General features: G+C 37.5%; 2 protein-coding genes across 3 annotated transcripts in view; one reads left to right on the top strand and one right to left on the bottom strand.

Moving 5' to 3' along the window:
* The window catches only part of LOC136830835 (alkaline phosphatase-like), a 177,998-nt gene extending 171,947 nt beyond the window's left edge, over positions 1–6,051 (top strand). Inside the window, exons 11-12 of the mRNA XM_067090813.1 lie at positions 4,867–4,984; positions 5,337–6,051. Of these exons, the coding sequence (XP_066946914.1) occupies positions 4,867–4,984; positions 5,337–5,476 (258 nt within the window). The 3' untranslated portion in view covers positions 5,477–6,051. The remainder of the gene's footprint in view (positions 1–4,866; positions 4,985–5,336) is intronic.
* The window catches only part of LOC136830834 (DNA-binding protein SMUBP-2-like), a 713,243-nt gene that overhangs the window by 364,253 nt on the left and 323,864 nt on the right, over positions 1–25,126 (bottom strand). The gene's annotated exons all lie outside the window — the stretch shown is intronic.

The raw sequence follows: 25,126 nt of genomic DNA, 5'->3' as shown, positions 1-25,126 counted from the left end.
TATATATATATATATATATATATATATATATATATATATAATGTTTTCAGCACACAGTAAGGTCAGGGAGCTACTTGGAAATCACTTGTGAGGACAGAAATTGATACCACTGTTTGAAGCAGCTCCTGTGTCTGAAGAGCCTTGAAACATGGTGCCTAATCATGCAAAAATGTGACTTCTTCAACAGATAACACATTTTCAGGATCTTTGAGGAAAGGAAATACTCCACCAGTAAGCACAGTTTCTCTGAAGTATTTGCCATTCCATGACTGTCCTTTTTCTTTGATGATCCACATTAACCGTTTGGCTGTGAAACAGAGAAAATTCCCAAATTTCACAACTTGGCGATAGCAGCACGTCATCACTGATATCATCCAACTTTGCAGCCCAAATGATGTCATTTTTATGATTTGGCTTCTGACTGTGTAAATGAAGAATTCATCTGATGCGGCAACATGGAGAAAGTCAGCTTCATCCCAATCTTTAAGAAATGAACCACAAAACCATGCACGGTCTTCTCTCTGTTGCTGAATGATGTTGGGCTTGCTGATAACATGAAATGGCTTGATGCAGATTTTTCAACTCACAATATACAGCACTATAACTTCTTTTCTTTCCCTTTTTGTTTTTAGTTCAGTGCCAATTTACGCAAAAACTTTCTTGATCTACCCACTGCCTCAGCTTATGATGTCTTTTTTGACTCTGAAAGGACTTCAGGCCTTCCAAGATTCTCACTCTTTTCGTAATGACAGTCATATGGATTTTTGTTCCAGTTTCTTTTAACAAAGGATTCATCTCTCTTAACCTTAACGCCGAAGCCTATTTACAAAAACGTCTCCCGTATGCGGCGGCGTTCGGTGAGTTAAGCGCCGAAGCGGAAAAAGTTTTTCAAAAAATCACAACACGCTTAGTTTTTAAGATTAAGAGTTCATTTTGGCTAATTTTTTTGTCATTGCCTGAAGTTTAGTATGCAACCATCAGAAATGAAAAAAATATCATTATCATATATAAATACTGGAATATATGACAGCGAAAAAAAAAAAACTCGTATATAATTGTATACAAATCGCGCTGTAAGCAAAAGCGGTTAAAGCTAATGGGTTAATTTTTTTGTTGTATTGTACACTAAATTGCGATGATTTTGGTATATAACAAATTTTAAAACGATCAAAGCAACACAGAAAATATTATCACAAAATGATGCATGAATTTGTAATGTGGACGTAAAAAAATGTTTTTTCAAAATTCACCATAAATCGAAATATTGTACTAGAGACTTCCCGTTTGTTGAAAAATGAAACTAATTGATTGAATATTACTAGACTGTAAGTGTTTTAGCTTACAATTGCAGTTTTCGACCATTTCGGTCGAGTTAAAGTTGACGAAAGTCGAATTTTTCTATTTATAAGTGATTTATATGAAAATATTTCAAAACTGATAAAAGCTACAACCATGAGTTATTTTTGTTGTATTGTACATGAAATTGCGCACATTTTCATATATAAAACTTTATGTAATGACTAATATAAAACGGTGCAAATATTACGACAACGAGACGAAAGAATTTCTGAGATGTTCGCCAAGTTACCAGCTGGACGTAGGAAAATGTTTTTTTTAAATTCACCATAAATCGAAATATTGTGCTAGAGACTTCCAATTTATTGCAAAATGAAGGTAAACGATTGAATATTACTAGAATGTAAGAGTTTTAGCTTACAATTGCGTTTTTTACTATTTCGGTCGAGTTAAAGTTGACTGAAGGTTGAAATTTTGGCAGTTATCATGATTTATGTGAAAATATTTCAAAACTGATAAAAGCTACAACCATGAGCTATTTTCTGTTGTATTGTACATGAAATTGCACACATTTTCATATATAAAAGTTTATGTAACGACTAATGTAAAACGATGAAAACATTACGACAACATGACGAAAGAATTTCTGAGATGTTCGGCCGAGTTACCGCGCGCAGACGTAAGGAAAAAAATTTTTTTCAGAAATTCACCATAAATCGAAATATTGTGCTAGAGACTTCCAGTTTGTTGCAAAATGAAGGTACATGATTGAATATTACTAGAATGTAGAGTTTTAGCTTATAATTGCGTTTTTACCATTTCGGTCGAGTTAAAGTTGACTGAAGCTTGAAATTTTGGCAGTTATCGTGATTTATATGAAAATATTTCAAAACTGATAAAAGCTACAACCATGAGTTATTTTCTGTTGTATTCTACATGAAATTGCGCACATTTCCATATATAAAACTTTATGTAACAACTAATATAAAACAAGTGCAAACATTACGACAACGTGACGAAAGAATTTCTGGCGCGGACGTAAGGAAAAAGTTTTTTAAAAAATTCACCATAAATCAAAATATTGTGCTAGACTTCCAATTGGTTGCAAAATAAAGGTAAATGATTGAATATTACTAGAATGTAAGAGTTTTAGCTTACAATTGCGTTTTTTTACCATTTCGGTCGAGTCAAAGTTGACCGAAGGTTGAAATTTTAGCAGTTATCGTGGTTTATATGAAAATATTTCCAAACTGATAAAGCTACAACCATGGGTTGTATTTTGTTGTATTGTACATGAAATTGCGCACATTTTCATATATAAAACTTTATGTAACGGCTAATATAGAACAGTGCAAAATTACGACAAAATGACGAAAGAATTTATGAAATTTCCGGCTGAGTTACTGCCCGTGCGTAAGACAAAAGTTTTTTCAAAAATTCACCATAAATCAAAATATTGTGCTAGAGACTTCCAATCTATTGCAAAATGAAGGTACATGATTGAATATTACTAGAATGTAAGAGTTTTAGCTTACAATTGCGTTTTTCGACCATTTCGGTTGAGTCAAAATTGACCAAGGTTGAAATTTTTGTAGTCGGCGCACAGTGCGTCCACTTGGCACCCAACAGACAATTTTAGTCGACGTATGATACATCCAGTAGGCGTTTAAGGGTTAATGTATTTAGCTATCCAGGAATGTGAAATGAAGGATGCGCCAGCATCCCTGGTCTCTCTGAAGGTTATAGCCAGTTCGTTCAATCCATCTAATTTCCTTCCAAGTGGATTAGCATGGCTGTATCTAACTCCATTACTCAGTCTGAAAATACAAGAAATGTAAAATGAAAAATAGCTAAATAAAAACTTAAAATAATGTACTTGGAGATAGGCTATAGCAGAAAACTTCATAACTTTCCATTTGTTCTGTGGAGGGGGCTAATTTGAAACACCTGATATATATCTATATATATATATATATATATATATATATATATATATATATATATATATATATATATATATATATATACAAGGCAGGAGCAGACACTCTGACAGTAGACATAATGGAGTTGTGGAAAGGCATTCTGTTTTCTATCCATTTATTAAGAAGCCAATGTTTCGTATCAATTGACACACTTTCCAGGCTGAAATAGAGATTAAAATAAACAGTATTTGCATGTAAAAGATGTATACATTCTTCTATGTGAACTCAGAATTATTGATAAGACATTATGCCCGGTCCAAGCACTCCAGGTTCACCTAGATGTTTGCCAAAGCTGGATGGTCCTTTTTTCTTATACCTTATCACAAACAAGCTTGTTCTCTGCATGGATAACAATCATTTTAGTAACCCTAATTAGAAAACAGAACCCCACCCATTTCTTGGTTCACATGATGTACAGGGGGTGAGTGCATCCCCGGCTTTTGTTAGAGAAATTTCTTTTGTAGAAGTCTCAAAGCTTACAAGATGGTCATCAGAAGCAGTGCTCCCTGAATGCTACTGTGATGACATCAAACGAATCTGACTACATTGTGACGGTAGGTGCAACAGTAAGTCCCAGCCCCACAAGCACCTTAGCAGGAAACAAATGGCCTTATTGGTGCCATGGCAGTTCTGAGATATTGCTGGGAGGGGGATGCAATAATCCTATATTCCAATCCGGCATAATTAGTTTAGTCGCTTTAGAGCCACATGGAATAACACATATATACGTTCTTGTTTTTTATATCCTTCATTGTTGACCCCAACGGGTATCCTAAATACAAGAAGGTAGGTTATAACTTATGTGACTTTTCCATGGACCATTTTTACATCTGGATCATTGAGATCCCTCAATCAAGAGCTAGGCCTTTTCATCACTTGTCAATTTCTTTTGTATGCTTCTTAGAGGATGAGCAGTGGTTAGGCTATCAAAAAGCAAGTGCTGACAAAGGAAAAACCTATTTTTACCTGGCAGCCACTGTGATTCCTCAAACTCACCTGCTTTCCCTGACAAAAAGTCATGGGAACTGGTGGTAAGTTTTTCTTTCACAGACCTGAGTAATGGGTATTTGGCCGACTCATGCGCTGTTCTCACATTTCTGTGAGAACGATGAAGGGAAGAATGTGTAATTACTGTAGGTAAGGGAAAGAGCCCTCTTGCATTGTATCCTTTTATAACTGATCACTGTGTCAAATCAAAAGCAATATTCTGGCCAAGACCAACTATGAGAAATTCTTTGACATTGGTTGGTCTGTCTTGTGTCTTATTGGAGGCCTAGTGGGACCTTTTTAAAACCTGTTTATTTCCTTAAATTGTAAAATGAGACAAAAAACAACTTAGGGGTAAAAATATTCTAAATTTCACATCTTACCCTTCCACTAACAAATATGTATGAAGGAGAATTATCAGTAATATAGAACTTCATATCCTAAAGTAAACTGCAGTAAATTGCACTAACTGGAATACTGTATGAGATTTTTTTAAATAAAAGTTTTCATATCATATCTAACTAAAATCTTTCCTTAATCTTACCATTCAATTAAAATTTTCAAAACAATGAGTTTATGTACAACTGTTTATTTTCTCTAGGTGACAAGACCTGATGTTAGTAGTGTGAATATATCACATAAGGAGTATACACCAATCGTAGCTGTTCCGAATGTATTAGAATCTCACGGTGGGGATGATGTGGCTACATATGCTCAAGGTAAATTGTTCAGTGTATGAGAAAATATGAGAAAAAATAAACCTTTAACTTTACCATATCAACATAAAAGTGCACATCATGAAAACATTCCACTCTAAAAAAGATATTGTAATACCATTAAATCTGAGAAAACTATTAATTTGAATTACAAGAGAAAACTTTGCTATGAATGTAAAACAAGCCGACTGCATTTTATTTACTTTAGAAGTTGCATAATTGTTTCTTAGAACTTTCCTTCCAACAAAAGTAAGGAGGACTGATTTCCATTCTCAAGTAAAAAACAAATATTTTTTGTTACTTCTGGCATAGAAAAATATGAAGGGCTACCTCACTAATCAATCTACATTTCCAGGTCCAATGGCTCATTTGTTTCACACACTACATGAACAAACTTATATTGCTCATGTAATGGGATTTGCTGCCTGCATAGGCCCCTACAAGATCAACTGTACCCGACCACAAGTTCACCTTTCCCGAATATTAAGACGATGATCAACTATAAAGTAATGCAAGCAGTTATTCTCACTGCATACAGACACAGATGAGAACTCTACCTAAAACTTGTACTATAGTATCTGAAATACAAAATGTAGTAATCCGCTCTTTTCTCCAGTAGGTATCTTCCAAAACCTGCTGGTGACATGAGGAACTGCAGACAGCAGTGAACCATTCACAGACACCACATGCAAAATGATTTTTATGTAAATATATACATACAGTACTGTATATGACATATGCTAATGATACACTGATAATTAGACAACTGATAAAAAACATTATACATTATCACAGAGTACTATACAGCATGTTTCCCTCTTTCTTCCTTTCTCTCTCTCATAAGAGTGATGTTTTAGCTTACTCCTAATGAGAATGGAGAGCAATGAAAATGAACAATGAACTTGTATTTATGCTTTATTACTAAGATGCTGGTAAATAATGGCAATAAAAGTAAACAGTGAGAACACCAGAGTCAGACTGGATGCAATTTGTGGGGAAACTGGCAAGTGTAGGTAAGGGAATAAAAGGAGACATATTATACATTATACAGTATAGCGCTGGGCATGGCATGGCTTAACAATTTTATATTATAGATTGTACTTGCTTGTGGGGTGGACAGAAAATTATGAAGAGTTTACTATAATTCTGGATTTTTTTTTGAAGGGTGGGGGGAAGTAAACCACAGATGAATGACACTGCAGATATTGGAGCTGTTGATAAAAGGGAACTACTGCACAGAATATTTCTGGGTCCAGAATGCAACAAAGATATAAGTTGCATTTTAAAAATTGAATAAAATAAGAAAGTTCATAACTTAAAGCTCTCACAAACAAGGTGGTTAATGCCAAACTGTTCAGAAAATATCTAGTTATCTAAAGTCTCCATTCTACCAAAAATACCAAGTTATGCTCTAAACTTACAAAATAATATATATGTAGAAAATTCCATAAAAACAACATTGAAATAAATAGTGAACAACCTTCCATTCGAATAGACTACACCTCAACTGTCAAAATTAGATATTAACTTGTGACAAATTTTATTACCTACTAAAATATATGCACTTAATTTTTAAGTACATTATGAAACTGGACATAAAGGCCACTAAACAGGGGTCTTTACATCAAGTATCAGACAAATTCTACGGCTATAGTAATTAAACTTACCATTTAGAGATAAATAATTCTGATAAAGCACCAAAACCTAACACACTGCAAGAAAGCTCAATCCAGTAAAGATACCAGTTTGATCACCATCACTATGACTTCCAAGGGCATGGCTTAACCTTAATTCTCCTCTCAAAAGTTCAAATGAAGATCTTAAATGACAGATAGGAGGGAATGCTGACAAAGATAGATAACAGTTATATAAATGTTCAATAATCAATTTATATATGGTACAGGCTGGTAGGTTTAAAGTTACCTAATATCTTGTTTCAAAAATCAAGTTTCCTGGACTTCAAGTCCTGCTTTTGACACTGTAACCATCTCAGGGGTGGCATTCATACAATGGACAAAGGCCATGAAGGGGACTTGGAATGATATTTATATCCAACATGCATTATAACAGTTAGCTGTGTAACTCTAATTTGGACATGAACTATCTTTTCCAATCAAAAACTTTGAAAAAATCAACTGTCAAGGCACCAGTTACCCAACATTCAGTCCTACTACCACTCAACATTCAATTCATGATACCAGCCAAAGCTAGTACATCACAATGGAAACTCTATATGCTAAGATTCACCATGCATCCACCAGTCATCATCATCATCATAAAATTTCTACATCAGTTTTTCCCTTTATATAGTTAGACATGAGCTGTATCCACTGCCTTCTGTCATGTGAAATTTTTGCCTGAATTCCTATTTAATCTAGATCTTTGCCAGCTATCTCCACATCTACTGTTTCCTGACCACATGTGACTCATCTCTTCTCCTCAAGTGTCCAAAATACCTCATTCTTTGAGATCTCAGTCTTTTTTTCCCAGGCGTCATTTTGCTTGAGTCTTCAGTTGTGTGTAAAGTTGCACAGACCTTATGTACCCATTGTAAGTCTCAGCTCTCTCTACCAATGGTACATTTTCTTTTATTAACCAGTAGTCATGCTCTCTCTCTCCATTTCATCCATGCTGCAGCCACTCTTTTCACTATGCTCTCTCAACTTTTGCTTCACAGTCCAGTCAGTCATCATGATAACAGATATGCTCTACCTCTTCTGATGCCTGCATATCTATCACAACATGGTTCTCAACTTCCCTATCTCCACCATTTGCTCTTGCAATGTGCTTCAAACATCAAAAATCCTTACATCATGTATGTGTTTTAATCCCGCATACCCGTTGTGACACCATCAGTTACATTCACTACACAATTTTGAGCTCATCCATGTTGCCACTTACCTAACTGTAGTTTCTCTTTTGCTTCCTTTCTAGTCACCATAGGCTTTGTTTCCACAGCCACTTCCTCAGACTCTGCTGTGAACACTATGTCATCTATAAAAACAGCTCCTGGGGGGCTCCCTTTCTGCACTTCTTTGTACTGTAGTGCCTTCCATTGTTAAATTAAAAAACAACGAGGTCTGAGCTCATCCTTGATGTATACTAACATTTTTTGCAAATTTTTTAAATACAGTACACCTGCCACTGTCTTCACTGTACATCTAGTGTTGTGGTAAAGTAACATCATTAGCTCAATGAATCTTTCTGGAATCCTATACCTTTGTAATGCCCATTTAATGATTTGCCCCTGTGTACTCTGTTGAATACCTTTTAAAGATCCACAAATATGTGATGTAATGTTCTTATCCACAGTACTTTTGCTGCAGTTCCATCATTATAAAGACTGTTTCTGATACTGATCTCTCAATCTTTACAATTTTTTTTTCAGTTTTTCCTCCAAAAACTTTTCGAGAGTTCTCAGATCATGCTCAAGTAATCTTATTTCTTTGTATTTTCACACTGCAGTGCTTCCTCTTTTCCTTTGCATACCATTACTGTGAGGCTCTTTTTCCAATCTTCTGGTCTTCTCTCTTCCTTTGCCATGTTTTCATATATTCTAGAAAGCTTGCCTACTGCTTTTTTTCAAGTCACTTGTTATTTTGGACGGTCCTGGAGCTTTCCCTTTTTCATTTTCTCAATGAATCTTGTAACTTTTTTCTTTTATTTTTTATAATATGGTACTGTCCTCTGTATTATGTATATTTTCACTTAGGTTGCCAAAACAGTGCCTCCATCATTCCAGTATCTCTGTGAGAGAGGTGCAAAATAATGAGCAGGAAGACAAGTACTGCTAGTTTATTGATGAAGCAACCCGCTTATAATAAAGCGGCGTGCGGACATCTGCGTATAACGCAGACCGTGGGTACAAAAATTTACAGGTGACCTGAGGTCCAACTATTTCTCTACACAAAACAGGACAAGTACATACAGAAAACATAATGATTAACAATGACAGGTTAGACATAAAAATACTCTGTCACATATACATGGTGCAAGGTCAAATGAACAGATAATAAATATACAATTCATAATAATGATAATAATATTGCGTCCATCCAACCCTAGGTCACACATGAAGGCCACGCAAAAAACCGGATGTTCATGACAGAGAACCCGTTGAGCGGGGACTTTACATCTCTTTATATTTAATTTTAATTTCTCCATTTTCATCTTTCTTATACTTTTCCCTTAGTTGTTTGGAGATCCTGATTCCATGTCCCAACTTCTCTTCTTCGACACTGACACCTATTTTTTTGTCTCCCTCCTCTTTTTCCTCTTCCTCCACTTTTTCCCTGCCTGTCTTCTGTGAGAGCTTGAGGGCTATATTCTCCTCAATTATCCTTTGTAAATCTAATTCCACCACCATGCTTCTTTCTTATAACTCTCTCTTTCCTAATGTCAACCTGTATACCTGTGATTTTCAAAGACCGCCTCTTAACATTATATTTGCTGACACTTTATCTTGTTACTCTTTTTTAAATTAATTTCTCAGTTTCTATGTTTTTAATCTTATGCCTGGCTCATACTTCATTTTCTTTTCCTCCCTCAATAGTAAATTAGATTGTAGCAATCTATAATCTATAAGCATGCATCACTTAGTATAACAGTGCAATTCTTTGCTTTTATGTTGTCCATATATACCATCATAATACTGTACAATCAATATGCATTTCTGCTTCTCCAGTCTTGTATATTATCAACTCTGGCCTTCTTAAACACGTGTTTAGTAACTTTAATCCTTAGCTTCTGCAAAAATCTAACTACTTCTCTCCCCCCTAATTTTTCTCTGGAGTTATACAGTATCTACCCATAATATTTTCAAAATTAGCTATGTGTTCCTATATGGTCATTCACACCTCCTCCTATTAACATTCCAAACTGACTGCAGTAGCCTTTCCCAAAATTCTTGCAAATTCTTCTGATCTTTCACCCTCTGGCAAGTAAACTAAAAAGACATGGTAGAACACCTGCTTAAGAAGAGGCGTAGGGATTAACTCATCAGTGAAATCTGATTTCTAATGTCCTCCTGACAGACACTTATCATTAGTTGGACTAGTAACAGCAGATTCCATAATCTTGATTTTGCAAGGGCTACTGCTTTTGCAAACCAACTCGGCCATTATCCCTAATATGTACGAAAGTCCCCGAACTCTCTGAAGCATATTGTACTGACCTTTTGTGCTTTATTAATCTATGTGAGATGGACCCCACTGTCTCCACAGCATAAATTTCATCACAGTTACTGCATGGAATCTTATAAACATTGGTGTCTGCTTCTTTTTTATTTATGCGGACATTAATGAGTGAGCTCCCGATGGATTTGGGATAATGAGAAATAAATGGATTGTTGGATATGAGGTGTGAAGTTGCTTTTTTTGATGTTCTCGATAGTAAGGAAGCTTTCATTTGTCGTTAAACTCAGGTGGTTGTTTGTGGGACTTCTGTAGTATATTTTGTTTGTGTTGTTGATTGCCTTCTTGACAGTGATGTATGCTTGGTAGGGCAATTGTTATATATATATATATATATATATATATATATATATATATATATATATATATATATATATATATATATATATATATATATATATGTGTGTGTGTGTGTGTGTGTGTGTAAATAGAAATAAATAAAAATATATATATATATATATATATATATATATATATATATATATATATATATATATATATATATATATATATATATATATATATATATATATATATATATATATATATATATATATATATATATATATATATATACATATATATATATACATATATATATACATATATATATATATACATACATATATATATATATATATATATATATATATATATATATACATATATACATATATACATGCCTTCTAACTCAACTTTTCTACAGTTTTTGGTTATAATTATGAATTTACCTTTAATTTTTGGCATATATAGTGTATAATTAATCATATATATTAATATATATATATATATATATATACAAAGTCCATCCAACAAGGGGTTTCCCTAAGTCCATCCAACAAGGGGTTTCCATACGCGATCTTCACAAGACAAAGCACGGTACGTCTGTTTCGAATGGTTCATATCCCGTCTGGTAAGTGCAATAACTTGTTAGCGTATGGGTACCTAACCCCCCCCGGCCAATACTAAACACGGCGAAGGGACATTCCATTTGGCCGACAACAAACAGATGCACTGCCAGTATCAGAACCCCTAAAAGTGTAGAAAAAACTAGTTGAAAAGGTAAAAACAGGCACAGAGCTAATCCTTAGAATTACCATATATATAAATTATATATATATATATATAATATATATATCGGTTTATATATATATATATATATATCAAATATATTCATAAATATTTATATATATAAGGTAGTGCTTGAGCTCTCGATAATTAAGCCGGAAGAAATTTATGATAATTTGATTTTGCAATGGGGTCAATAATTAATACGTCGATACAACAATATTTAGAAAATGTTTTTAATTTTGACGGCAGCGATTTTCCGGGCAGCAGCGTACAATCAGGCAGAAGAGAGACCAAATTACAATATACCAACTAATTTTTCTCCATTTCTTTATCCCATCTTCTAGTTCAAAAGTACGATAAGAGAATGATAAAAGTGCTTTTAGTAATGTTATACTCTTACCGTAAATTTAGAAAAGCCATAAACAACTGAATGAGAAACTGCTCTTTTGCTAATAACCGAATTGGGTAACACCAGCTGCATTGCTTGTATTTCAACCATCATACAGTAGTAAACAATTACCGTACTTATGTTACAAATGAAGTTACGTAGAACAGGACTGATATATTGTTATATTATGCCCCTGTTTGCTAAGGAGAAAAGATCGGCATGGAAATATACTGCTAAATTTAAGCTGCAAGTTATGGCTGACACTGAGAAAACAATGTTCAAGCTGCTAATGACTATAAATTATCGTGAATTGGCAACATGGATGAAACTCGACTGTAAATAAAATTGGAGAGAAAAGTATTTTAATCAAAACTACTGGGCATAAAAGAACACATATTACTGCTGTTTTCACGCCGATAAAAGATAAATGTGTAAAGCTCGTATTATGATGAAATCAAGTGAAAATAGCAAACGGAATCTTGATTTTTTGACACAACACAAACATGCTCCCAACAGCCAACATCATCTGTTAACGAAAAAAAATTGCTAAATTAATTTGACAATGAGACGTATTTAAGTTATATTTCAACTTAAAAACACTTTGTATAACGAAAAATAGCTTTGTCCCATATAAATAAAGTATCTAGAGATTCATTTACGCTAACCTGAAGCAAGAAAAGCGCTCTGAACTGAGTTAAATATGGCAAAATAAACTTACCACATAATCGATTTCCAGACCAAAACATTGATGGCTATGACCACAATTTATAATACAAAAGCAATATGAGAATATATATAATATTACTGGATACAGTGAAGTAAAGCATAAAGTTTTAAAAGATCCATGGAAAATATGCATATTCGTTATGTTGATGATTGTATAATACAATATCAATATGTGAATACAGAGTAAAGTATAATGTACGCTAGGATACCGTATATGTATACGATATACCATAGTGTAGGCTAAGCTAATTCTTGTTTGTTATTCAATTTCTCTTTATATTGAATTATCATAAGTCAATCTGCATGAACTCCAGAATTAGCTAATATTAACAATTACTATACCATATATGTATAGAGTATACTTTATAGCGTAGGCTTGGCTACCGTCTATGTATGGATGGAACTGAATACCCAAGCGTAGGCTAGGCTATACTCGAGATACATTTTTCCCAACAAACAATGGGATTTTTGGAACCTAACCCCATCATGAGTAGGATGATACCTGTATATATAATCTACTGACTACTTTTTACCAGATATGTATGTAATTGTAATAGCCACAATGCCCTCTTAACTTCTCAAATTTTTCACACTTTTTGGATATACTTGTCACTACAAAGCCTTAGATACATACGCAAGAAATATGAAACAACCCTGATGTCCAACAGCAGGATTTGAGCCTGCATCCCAAGTATCAGCAAGAGACCGTGACCTTGTGCTGATGCTCAGGATGTGGGTTTGAATCCTGTTGGCAGACGTCAGAATTACTTCATATTTCTTGCATGTGGATCTAAGACTTTGTAGTGACAAGTATATCCAAGAAATGGGGAAGAATTAAGAAGTTAAGAGGAGGGTATTAATGGCTATTACAATATATACATATATATACATAATATATATATATATATATATATATATATATATATATATATATATATATATATATATATATATATATATATATATATATATATATATATATATATATATATATATATATATATATATATATATATATAACTATATAAAACTCAAAAAGCAAAATACCCACAGACACTTATACCTCTGACTTCTGGTCAAAAGTGCTGAAGTGATCTGTGGAATTGGTCTACCTCTTTTGGGAAGTACTTTAATGGTTCTTGTACTAATCCAAGTTTCTAAAAACTATTCAAAATATCTCTCAAAAGTTTAAATAATTAACTCATTCCTTTTACATGAAATGCCTTCTGGATATTGGTTAGTCTTAGCTGGAGTCATGAACTGACCACATGAGTGGCTGCTAATCAGTACTGGGAAATATTAAAGTATCATACTCTAAAATGGCTTTACATGATAAAATAACTTGTAATATTTGCAGGAGGGTTAGAACTCTAGAACAACTTGCTTTTGTTGGCCCAGACTGAAGGTTCAACTTAAAAAACATATTCATGTATATTAAAAAGTATTACCTTTTTAAATTATGAAAAATTCATTAGGCTAATACAGTCACTCTAGGTACATAAATACTTACATTGCTGACTTAACTAGGAAAACAAAAGAGCAGTCAAAACAAACAACTTACCCATATCAATCAAAGAAAAAATGCATGTTAAGTACAGCATTTATGTTGAGTTTCACTATCTACATGCATACCAACTGACAATTACAAGCAAACTATTGAATATTGTGTCATTACCCCTTAAACTGAATACAAACTCAACATGAAATATTGACAAACACATGAAAGATGGCATGAAAAGTTAAGGCAACATGTAAACAATCATATGGAAGAAAACATATCCCTTTCAGACCACAAGAAAGACTGAATTATTCTACTGAGAGTCAAAGAGCTAAACCTTCAAGGAAACAAGTCTGTTCCAAGTGACCAGCACACTGCCACAATCAAAATGGGTATTATATCTTATACAAACATTCTTTCTCATAATAAGCACATACAGACTAAAAAAAATACAGCGGCATTAATATGTATGACAATATGTAGAGAATTTGTTTATAAAAAACTCATAGATATACACTGAATCTAATATATTTTTTTATGTAATAAAATACATAAAAGTTCAAAACTGTGTTTTACTAATTCCTATGGATACAAGCTCCCTACAACAGTATTCTCATGAAAAATACCCATACAGTGATATAACCAACAATTATAATCTTATAGGTGAGAATAAAGTAATTAATTACTTTAAAAGTTTAGTCAATGTTTTAATTAAAAGTACCTGAGATCTTTATGAATATAGTCTATGTTAGAATATTCTCCTAACAATAGAGAGAGAGAGAGAGAGAGAGAGAGAATTACTGACTCTTATGTATCCTTTGTCCAACAGGGTTGTGAGAGGGTGCGAAAGAAAGAGCAGGTAGACAAGAACTGCTAGTTTATCGAGGAAGTGACCCGCTTATAAAGCGGAGTGCGGACGTCAGCGTATACGCGGTCATCAGTACAAAAACATACAAGTGACCCGAGGTCAAAACTATTCTCTATACAAAACAGGACAGGTACATACAGATAACGTGACAATTAACGATAGTGGATTAGACACAAAAATACTCTGGCACATACACTATGCATAAGGACAAAAATTAATAGGTAATAAATGCACAATTACATAATGAAAATAAGGCTGAGTACCACGACCTAGGGTCAGGTGTGAAGGCACCATAGAAAATGGGAGGTTCTTCATAGAAAACCCATTGAGCGGGGACTTTACAATACTCCCCCCCGAAAGACATAGGTAACGTCTGATCAAAGCAGGTATCTGCTGGGGTGGAGGAGAGGGCTGCACCTCCTCGATGTCAGCTGGCAGGTGCGTTCGACTTCTCCAGTGCATTGCGTATGGGAGTGGTTGGTTGCTCCCCTGCCTGGGCCCGGGGCCTTACGGGGGCGCCCACGAGATTTTCTTGTGGGTGGGGTGGGCTGATGGGGCGTCACTTCCTGCGGGGGGCTTTGGGGAGTGCCACCGACGTCTTCCTCCAGGAGTGCGGGCTTGAGGCGGTCTATCAACACCCAGTCGTCCTTCCCATAGATGGCCACCCGGAAAGCCTTTTTGTTTCTCTCCACTACGAGGAAAGGCCCCCTGTAGGGCCTGGTTAAGGGTGGGTGTATGGCATCGTTCCTGACGAAGACGTGGGTGGTGGAGGATAGACCGGGAGGCACGAAGGGGAACGTCCTGTCAGTATACGTCCGCCGGCAGGGGGCGAACTTTCCAACTCTGTTGCGGAGCCTCTGTGTTCTTAGGTTGTCCTGGTCCTCCGTGATGAGTTCGCCTGGGACTACGAGGGACTCCCCGTAAACTTTTTCTGCTGCGGACAGGTCGCCATTGGGTCTGGGGGTGGTCCTCAGCCCGAGGAGGACCCAGGGCAGCTGGTACCTCCAGTTGTCGGCGGTGCAACGAGCCATGAGGGACGCCTTTAGGGACCTGTGGAACCTTTCCACCAATCCATTGGCTGTGGGGTTGTAGGTGGTGGTGCTGTGTTGAGTGGTCCCCAGCAGGCGTGCCAGGGCGGTCCACAGCCCGGACAGGAAGGGTGGGCCCCTGTCTGTGGTTATATGGTCCGAGACACTGAACCGGCTGATCCAGCTGGAGAGGAGGGCCTCAGCGTCGCTTCGTTCCACCTGATGGAGCAGATGACGACTGTCACAAAGTTCTGGCTCCTCCTGATGGGGGAAGAGGACCCACTACGTCGAAGTGAATGTGCCCGAAACGTCTTCCTGGCTGGGGGAAGTCACCCACCCCCGATTCAGTCTGCCGCCCTACTTTGCTGGTCTGGCACTGAATGCACTGCCTCGCCCAGGCTGTTGCGTCCTTCCGTATGCCGTGCCAGACAAACTTCACCAGCAGTTTGGCCGTCGTCCTGCCGGAGGGGTGGGACAGTCCGTGGATGATGTCGAAGACCAGACGACGACGAGCGGCAGGCACCAGGGGCAGGGGTGGCCAGAGCTTACGTTGCTCAGCAGTGCTGGCCCCCCAGGGGTGAGGTGCATGTCCTTCCACTTCAGCGAAGTGATGGCGGTGTGGTAAGCTCGAATCTCTAGGTCGGTGGCCTGTTCCCGGGCGAGGTCCTCTTAGTCGATCCCGAGCTGCACCCGTTGATTTCGATCCTCGAGAGGGTGTCAGCTACTGGGTTCTTCCTGCCGGGGAGGTACTTGATGGTGCAGGTGAACTCCGCGATGGCCACGAGGTGCCGCTGCTGCCTGGAGGACCATGCATCCCCCAGCTTTGTGGAGGCATGGACCAGCGGCTGGTGGTCCGTCCAAACTGTGAAGGGCGTACCCTCCAGGAGGATTTGAAGTGGGGTATCGCCTGGTACACCGCGAAGAGTTCCCTGTCGAAGGTGCTGTAGTGGGACTCGGTGGGGCTGAGCTTCCTGCTGAAGAAGGTGATGGGCTGAGGGGCTCTGTTGACGACCTGCTCCAGGACGGCCTCACAGACGATGTTGCTGGCGTCCATTGTTAGCTGGAAGGGGGCGTTGGGGAAGGTGGCCTTCGTCAGGGAGAAGGCCCTCTGCTGGTTGGGGTCCCACACTAAGGTCTTCGGATGGCCCTTCAGGATCTCCGTCGGGAGGGCCATGGTGTGAGTGACCCCTGGGATGAACCTCCTGTAGTAGTTGACCATCCCAAGGAATTCTTGTACGCCCTTGACGGAGGTATGGGCAGGGAACCTGACGATGGCCTCAACCTTCGATGCAAGTGGGCAGACGCCTCGCAGGGATATCTCGTGGCCCAGGAAGTCAACCCTATCGACGCCGAAGGTGCACTTGTCAAACCTGACGACGAGGCCATTCTCCTGCAGGGGCTGCAGGACCTTCTGGATGTGCCGAAGGTGTTCTTTGTGGGACCTGGAAAAAATTAGGATATCATCGATGTAGCAGACGCAAAAGTTCAGGTCTCCCAGGATGCTGTCCATCAGTCTCTGGAAGTCGCCCCTGCGTTCCTCAGGCCGAAGGTGGAGAAGGCGAAGACGTAGGACCCGAAGGGCGTGATGATGGCGGTTTTGGGGATGTCTTCTGGTGCAACTGGTACCTGGAGATAGGATTTTAAAAGATCTAGTTTTGAAAATATTTTGGCCCCGTGGAAGGAGGCCATGAGGTCTTGCATGTTTGGGAGAGGGTAGTGGTCTGGTTCTGTAGCAAGATTGAGCCGCCTGTAGTCGCTGCAGGGTCTCCAGGAGCCGTCCGTTTTCTGCATCATGTGAAGGGGGGAGGCCCACGGGCTGGGGGCCTTCCTGCATATGCCCATACGCTCCATGTCAGTTGTCTTGATGTGATGATATATCCCGTGTTTGGCGGGGGCTCCAGGCACCTGACAGAGCTTGGGCCTGAATACCTCAGGGAATTCCTTCAGGAGGGAGGTGTATTGGTGGGGGGCGACAGAACAGACTGTGGGCACGGTGGGGCCCGGCGCCAGAGGCAGGGACTGGCAGGACTCGGTGTCCAGCAGGCGTTTGCGGCCAACGTAGACTGCCAGTCTGAAGTGGGCCAAGAAGTCCACACCCAGGAGTGGGGTCCTCACGTCCGCGACGATGAAGTTCCACTTGCATCTCCGGCCCAGGGTGGAGACCGACAGGAGCTTGGTGCTGTAGGAGAGGATGTGGGACCAGTTGGTGGCCGTCAGGGAGGCAGCTGGGTCCAGCAGGCATCTGTGGTCCTCTCTGGAAGGCGGAAACACTGACTGCACTGCCCCACTGTCGATCAGCATCATCTTGCCGGAGACGGTGTCGCGGACCTAGAAGCCTACTGGTGCGGGGCTCCTGGGTGTTTTGGGTGTAGGGCTCCTCAATCTGTCCACGAACCTTTGGGAGGAACTGCCGCAGGAGGATCTCCCTCGACAGGCTAAACTCCTTGTGCCTGCCGCTGCTGTCCGTCTCGGGGAGGAGGAGGTCCTGGAGGGCATGTCAAGTCTCCAGGAGCTTCGTGTCCTTCCGGGGGTTGATGGCGAGGTCAAGAGCACGGGCGGCCCTCTCGGAGACTGGCAGGGAGCAAGTCTCGATGAGAGAGGCCTTTAGTTCTTGGAAGGTGGCAGGGCTTGAGGTTGACGTCAACCATGGGCGACCTTTCTGTATATCTCCTCCGGTAGGGCATTGATCACGATGTCTGCCTTCAGCACCTCATCGGTCAGGCCTGCCACCCTGAATTGCCCCTCGATCCTGTAGAGCCATGATGCCGGGTTCTAATGGGTGAACGGCGGCAGCTTTATGCTGAGGGCAGCCCTCGGTTGGTCCGTCGAGAGGGGCATCGGGTGAGGAGCGGGTACCAGCGTGGATGAGCGCGCAGGTTTTGGTGTGGGGGAGGGCTCGAGAGGGGGTTGCGCGAGGGAGATATCTGTCTCCGAGAAGTTCGTGGTTATTTGTATGTGGGAGGGAATGTCCGCGTCCATGCTCATCCCGCACTCTCGCTTGGAGTGTGAGTTAACACTTGCGTCAATGCACCCTTGGGTACGCTAATGACACCGGTGATTTGCCGACAAGGGCCGGTAACACCCAAACGCTTTGTTAGAGCGCCGTAGTTAGTCCGTTAGGGGCGTGGGGTGGTTCATCGGGCCAAGACTAAGTCGCAGTTTGGGTCCGTTAATGGCTCCGGGAACCACTCCGGGGGTCACCACTGTGAGAGGGTGTGAAAGAAAGAGCAGGTAGACAAGAACTGCTAGTTTACTGAGGAAGTGGCCCGCTTACAAAGTGGCGTGCGGACGTCAGCATGTGCGCGGACATCAGTACAAAAACATACAAGTGACCCGAGGTCAAAACTGTTCTCTATACAAAACAGGACAGGTACATACACATAACGTGACAATTAACAATAGTGGATTAGACAGAAAAATACTCTGGCACATACACTATTTATAAGGGCAAAAACGAATAGGTAATAAATGTACTGTACAATTACATAATGAGAATAAGCCTGAGTACCTCAACCTAGGGTCAAGTGTGAAGGCACCGTAGAAAACAGGAGGTTCTTCATAGAAAGCCCGTTACATCCAAAAAAATTTAAGCAGTATACAAGAAGAGACAAGAATTATAAAAATAACAATTTAGCAATAAAACTGGGGCTGCATCAAGAAGGATTCTACACCTCAGTAATAAACAGCATACTGGCAGATAACAATTTACCAACAATACATTTCTCTGAAGAAACAATAAATATGATAGCAAGCACCATAAAAAGGAATAAAAGACAAGAAAACCGTACAAACAAAGCAGAAGGATTTCAAGCAACCCAGGATATGCAAGACTACACATAATATAAAGAAAACACAGCAGAAAGTTCAGAAGACGACTCATCAAATGAAGGCTTTATACCCAGAAATGAGCCTAATTTGGACTCAAACTCACCAATTCCTCCCTCACAATGCATATGTAATTTGCAAGAAACATAGCCTCAATTAACAGAAGAAATACAAGCCTCACTACAAAGCTTCTCAGATTTCTCCAATTCTCCCATTTTGCAAAATCCACAAGGATTACCTTCAGCATCAAAACATACTATGCCAGTAGCCAGGAATACCATAAAACAGAAAAATAAAAGAAAAATAACACATAACCAATAGACCACTGTAACTCGAAAGGATTCAACTCTACAAAGAATTAAAATAATTCAACATAACGTGAAATCCTGGAAAACAAAGAAATTTGAATTATATAACATATATAGAGAAGACCCTGACATAATATTAATCAATGAGCATGATATGAAACAAAATGAAACTATGAAAATGTTTGGGTATAATACATACATGCAAAACTTTGCTGATGAACCTTTTGCAGGAATAGCAATAGCAATCAAGAATAACATTAGACAAAATAATAGATGAATTCCAAGAAGACTTTTTAGCAGTCCAAATTCAAACTAACAAAGGACCAATAGTGATCACTACAGCTTACCAGCTGCCAAGAAGATATTATTTCCCACTTCCAGATGTAATGAAGTTAATTAACAGGAAAGAACCAACATATCTCATTGCAGATCTAAATGCCAGACACCAACTACAGGTATTGGGATATAGGCAATCTAATTGCACAGGTAAAGAAATAGTCAGATTAATAAATAAAAAGTATATCATACATTTAGGACCAGATTTTGATACTTTCGTAGCAAATAACAGAAAAGAAAAGCCAGATATATTAAGAAATAACAAAATTCACCTCAATATTGCCATTACAAAAGGACCAGCAACCTCCTCCGATCATATTCCAATAATAATTACATTGTCAACAAATCCAATAATGATTCCATCCTTTGAAAAACCAAATATAAAAAGGGCAAGTTGGGAAAGCTTCTAAGATGAAATAGAAGGAAAAATTAGTAGACAACCAACAATAAATTCAAATGAAATAGAAACAACAAAAGAAACAGTAGATGAAGAACTTGAAAATGGTACAAAAATCTAGAGGAAGCTATAAAAAACCATTTTCCCATAACTAAATACACTACACTTCCACACCCCATTAACAGTGAAAGGTTAAAATTAATACAATGGCACTACAACAACATTCAAAATACAGTACTTATAACAGGTTGGAACAAAACATTAATGAGAAGATATGTATCACTACAAGAACAGTTTGTACAAGAAAACTCAAGATTATATCATCAAAATTGGGAAGATCTAATAAAAAAACAAGTACAGTGAACCCCCCATGACAGCTAAACCCCCATGAATACATAAAACCCTCTAAAAACACTCTAAAAAACTAGAACCCATTTTGATAGTTTAAACACAAGAAAAACCCTGTAAAAATGCTTATACCTGAGTATTTTAATAGTTTTATCACAAAAAGTACATTTATTCATGAAAATTATCTGAAAATACAGTAATTAGTGAATATTTCACAGTGAAAAATACTTGAATGGGCAAATTTTCTGCAAATAATGGGTAGATATGTTCCATAGAGAAACCGCGAAATGATGAATCGTGAAGAGCGAAGGGGGTTTACTGTACAGTACAATAATCTAAAACAATTTTGGAGCTCCGTTTCAAGACTGATGGGAAGCAAAACTAATGCATAGCCTTACATAAAGCATAGGAATGAAAAAATATATGATGACCAAGAGAAAGAGGTATTGCACAAAGCCTACTGGCAGGAAATATCCCAAATAACGTAGGAGGATGACCAAAATTTCGACAATCAACATGAGGCAGTAAATGAATTCACTGAACATCATAAATACAAAACAAATCCGCATCATGCAGCAGATATTATCAGACTTAATGAAGACTGTCCACTAACATGGAAAATAGAGTTATGGGAAATCAAAACAACAATTAAAAATTTTAAACACAAGGCACCAGGAAGAAGTGGAATAAACAAGATTATAATTCAAAATTTACCAGACATTGCATTTGAAAAATTAAAAGAGATATACAATTGGGCTCTCTCAATGGAATATTTTCCAATTATATTCAAGAATGCAATAATGATTTTGATACCCAAACCAGGAAAAGATGTCTCAGGTAGAGAATTATAGACCATTATCATTACTAGAAGTACCTGGTAAAATATTGGAAAAAATAATTAACAATAGATTAGTGTTGTTCATAGCAGGTAATCAGTTACACAATAAAAATCAATATGGATTTAGAAAAGGAAGAGGAACCCAATTTGCAATAGCAACAATATATGAAAGCAATGCACTATCACAAAGAAGAAAGTACCTATGCAACCTAGTATGTAGAGATATAACCAAGGCATTTGACAAAGTATGGATACAAGGATTTCAGTACAAAATATTACATCTCAACCTTCCAGGCATTTTTGAGAAAATACTATGCAACTTCAATAAAGATCGAACAGCAGCAATTAAGTCACAAACTTACATAGGAAATCCATTCCCGTTACTAAGTGGAGTCCCACAAGGATCTGTACTAAGTCCAACATTATTCATTTTATATACATCAGATGTGACTTCACCACCAGAGTACTGTAACGATGTCTGCTTTGCAGGTGATCTAACTCAAATAGTTATACACCCAGAAAAACGTACAAGAAGGGGGGATCCAACCTTGAAAAGACAAGTAGCATTAAAAACAATGGACCAAATTGAAAGAATAAATCAATTTGAAAGAAGTGGAAGATAAAAACAAATGAATCCAATTTCCAACTAGTATCAGTATCTGCATATAAACGTGTACAAATAATGTTAGATCAACAACCAGTGAATTTTACTAAAAGTACAAGAATACTAGGAATGCATCCAGACAAAGGGGAATATCAAGGCATGTAAGAGAAAGGCTACAAATAGCAAGAACACAAAATATAAAGCTAAAAAGATTTATGAATGTGAACACAAACATTAAAATCCATTTCTATAAAAGTCTGATAAGACCAATAATGGAATATCCACCAATACCCACATGTTTAGCATCGAATTCTAATATAAGGGCATTACAAAAACTCCAAAATATGATACTAAGATCAGCAGTGAGAAACAATTAAGATGATGATGATCTGAATATAGAACAAATACACAAAAAATACAAAGTAGAACCAACTGATCAGAGAATGTATAGACTGGCAACCAAAATATGGAGTAAACTAGTCCAATACAATGGAAAATTAATGGAGGAAACGGAAGCCGAAGAGAGAAACTATCCAAACAACAGAGATCAAAGATGGTGGAGAAGAGCATCTTCGTATATTCATCATCATGAACCTCAACCATTATACTACTAGGAAATGTCTTGTGAAAAACATAAATTATATAATTTACTATGTAAATATACGGTAAACCTCCGTATTCGCAGTCTCACTATTCGCGGATTTCTCTGTGGAACATATATACACATTATTTGTGGAAAATTCACCCATTTGCGGTATTTTTCACTAAGAAATATTCACTGACAACTGTATTTTCATATTTTCATTACTAAATGCACTTTTTGTGATAAAACTATTAAAATACTCAGGTATAAGCATATTTAGAGGGTTTTTTTGTGTTTAAACTATCAAAATAGGCAGTTCTAAGTGTTTTTATGGGAGTTTTAAGTATTCGCGGATTTTAGCTATTCGCGGAGGGGTACACATCCCCCGTGAATATGGGGGGTTTACTGTATTGCAAAATCATTATTATAACAGTTAATACTAAGGTTAAAATAAGAAAAACTGCGACTTTATCCAAATAGAATTATACTACTAAGAAATTAAATTTAAAAAATATAACCTGTACAATTCACTATGTCAATATAATGCAAAATCATTTTTGTAATATGTTAATATTAAGGCCATAGTAAGAAAAATTGTACCTTTATCTAAATAAAATTGTGGCCAAACCACACTTTACTCTTACTAATACTTAACTTTCTAAACTATTCCCTACCATGGTTAGCTAGCTAAGTGCCCTCATTCTTCTTTCACCCACCTTACCTATCAGCTAAAAAAAAATCATTACATTGATATGTAATTTCCTTTTTCATTTGTTCTTGTACCAATTACTGTAGATGGAGTAATCTCTTCTCCCTTGACATAATCATTGCTATCAATGGTATGGTTCTCTTTCACTTCTTCAGTGTTTTGGATATCTGCCTTCATAGGTTAAGAGAAGATAAAGATATATTCTTAGCTTGTTTTTGTTTTTGTTTTTTCTTCAAATCCTTTATCTTTGGTTTAACTGATGTTTCTCTAATAATAGTTGGTTTCTTCGTTTTGGGTGGTGTTCTCTCCAAAGGCCTTTCTTTATCTTTAATTTCCAGTCCATCACAACCCTCTTCTGTTACTACTGTAGTAGCATCCTCCTGTGTTTCTATTTGCACTAATATCTCAAATGAATTGAATAAAATATTATCCATCCCATTTGTACCTGTTTCTTTATTCTTTATCATTTTAGTTTTTATTTCTAATGCATTACTTTCTTCTTGAGATTTACTTTCCTGTGCTCCATTATTTTTATCTGTATACATTTTTGTTTCACTATGGGTTCTTGTTATTGAAGAATATGTATGTTTCTTAGACGGATCTTGAATTTCTCTCACTTTCAATTCCAATTTAGTTTCTTTTACAGATATTCCAGTTCTTTCTTGTAATATTTTTAGCTCTGTATTGTATATGTAGTACATACATTCTTTGGACCTTGCATAATGGTCTTGCCCACAGTTTATACACTTTGGTTGACTGCACTTCCATTGTGTGGCATGTTCTTCAGATCCAAAATATGTGCACACAGGTTCATTTCAACAATATTTATTTGCATGTCCATATTTACTACAATTTTGACACTGTATAGCGGCTTTGGGACGCATGGTCTTACTTCTCTGGTTTGGCCTAAAACTTTTATTTTCTGAGGTAGATCTTGACCTTCAAATTTTATTTTTGCAATTTTTAATATTTGTTTATTCATCTGTTTACCTGGCAGATCATATAGTTCACAATCCTGTACTTTTGGGTATCTCTTTTTAAGTGAGTCTAATAGTATATTCTTTTGAACAGGCTCGTTATTATTCTCACGAAGTACAATGGTACCCTGAATACTGTTCATGGTATCATGTTTTTTTATATATATATTTATGTTATCTATATTTTTAATTGATAAATAATCTTCAGACTGACTTTTTGTTGTGATTTCTAAGCCATGTCTTTTCTTTTATCTGTCTAAACGACATTTCAGTTGTAGAATGTCTGCTTAATAAATACTTTTCCAACTTGAAAGCTGATATTTTTTAGTCAGTTTCTACAGTCAGAAACCTTGACCAACTTCCACTCCCAAAGAGGGAGTCAGTGTGAGTCAAGGTTGGGTCAAGACAATACAGTATTTAATTTTTTTTTTGGTTTGCTCTGTACTGGA

This window comes from Macrobrachium rosenbergii, chromosome 47, assembly GCF_040412425.1.
Source record: "Macrobrachium rosenbergii isolate ZJJX-2024 chromosome 47, ASM4041242v1, whole genome shotgun sequence".
Taxonomy (NCBI): Eukaryota; Metazoa; Arthropoda; class Malacostraca; order Decapoda; family Palaemonidae; genus Macrobrachium; species Macrobrachium rosenbergii.
Note: the sequence above shows the minus strand (reverse complement) of the source record. Positions and strands in the feature narration are given on the sequence as shown.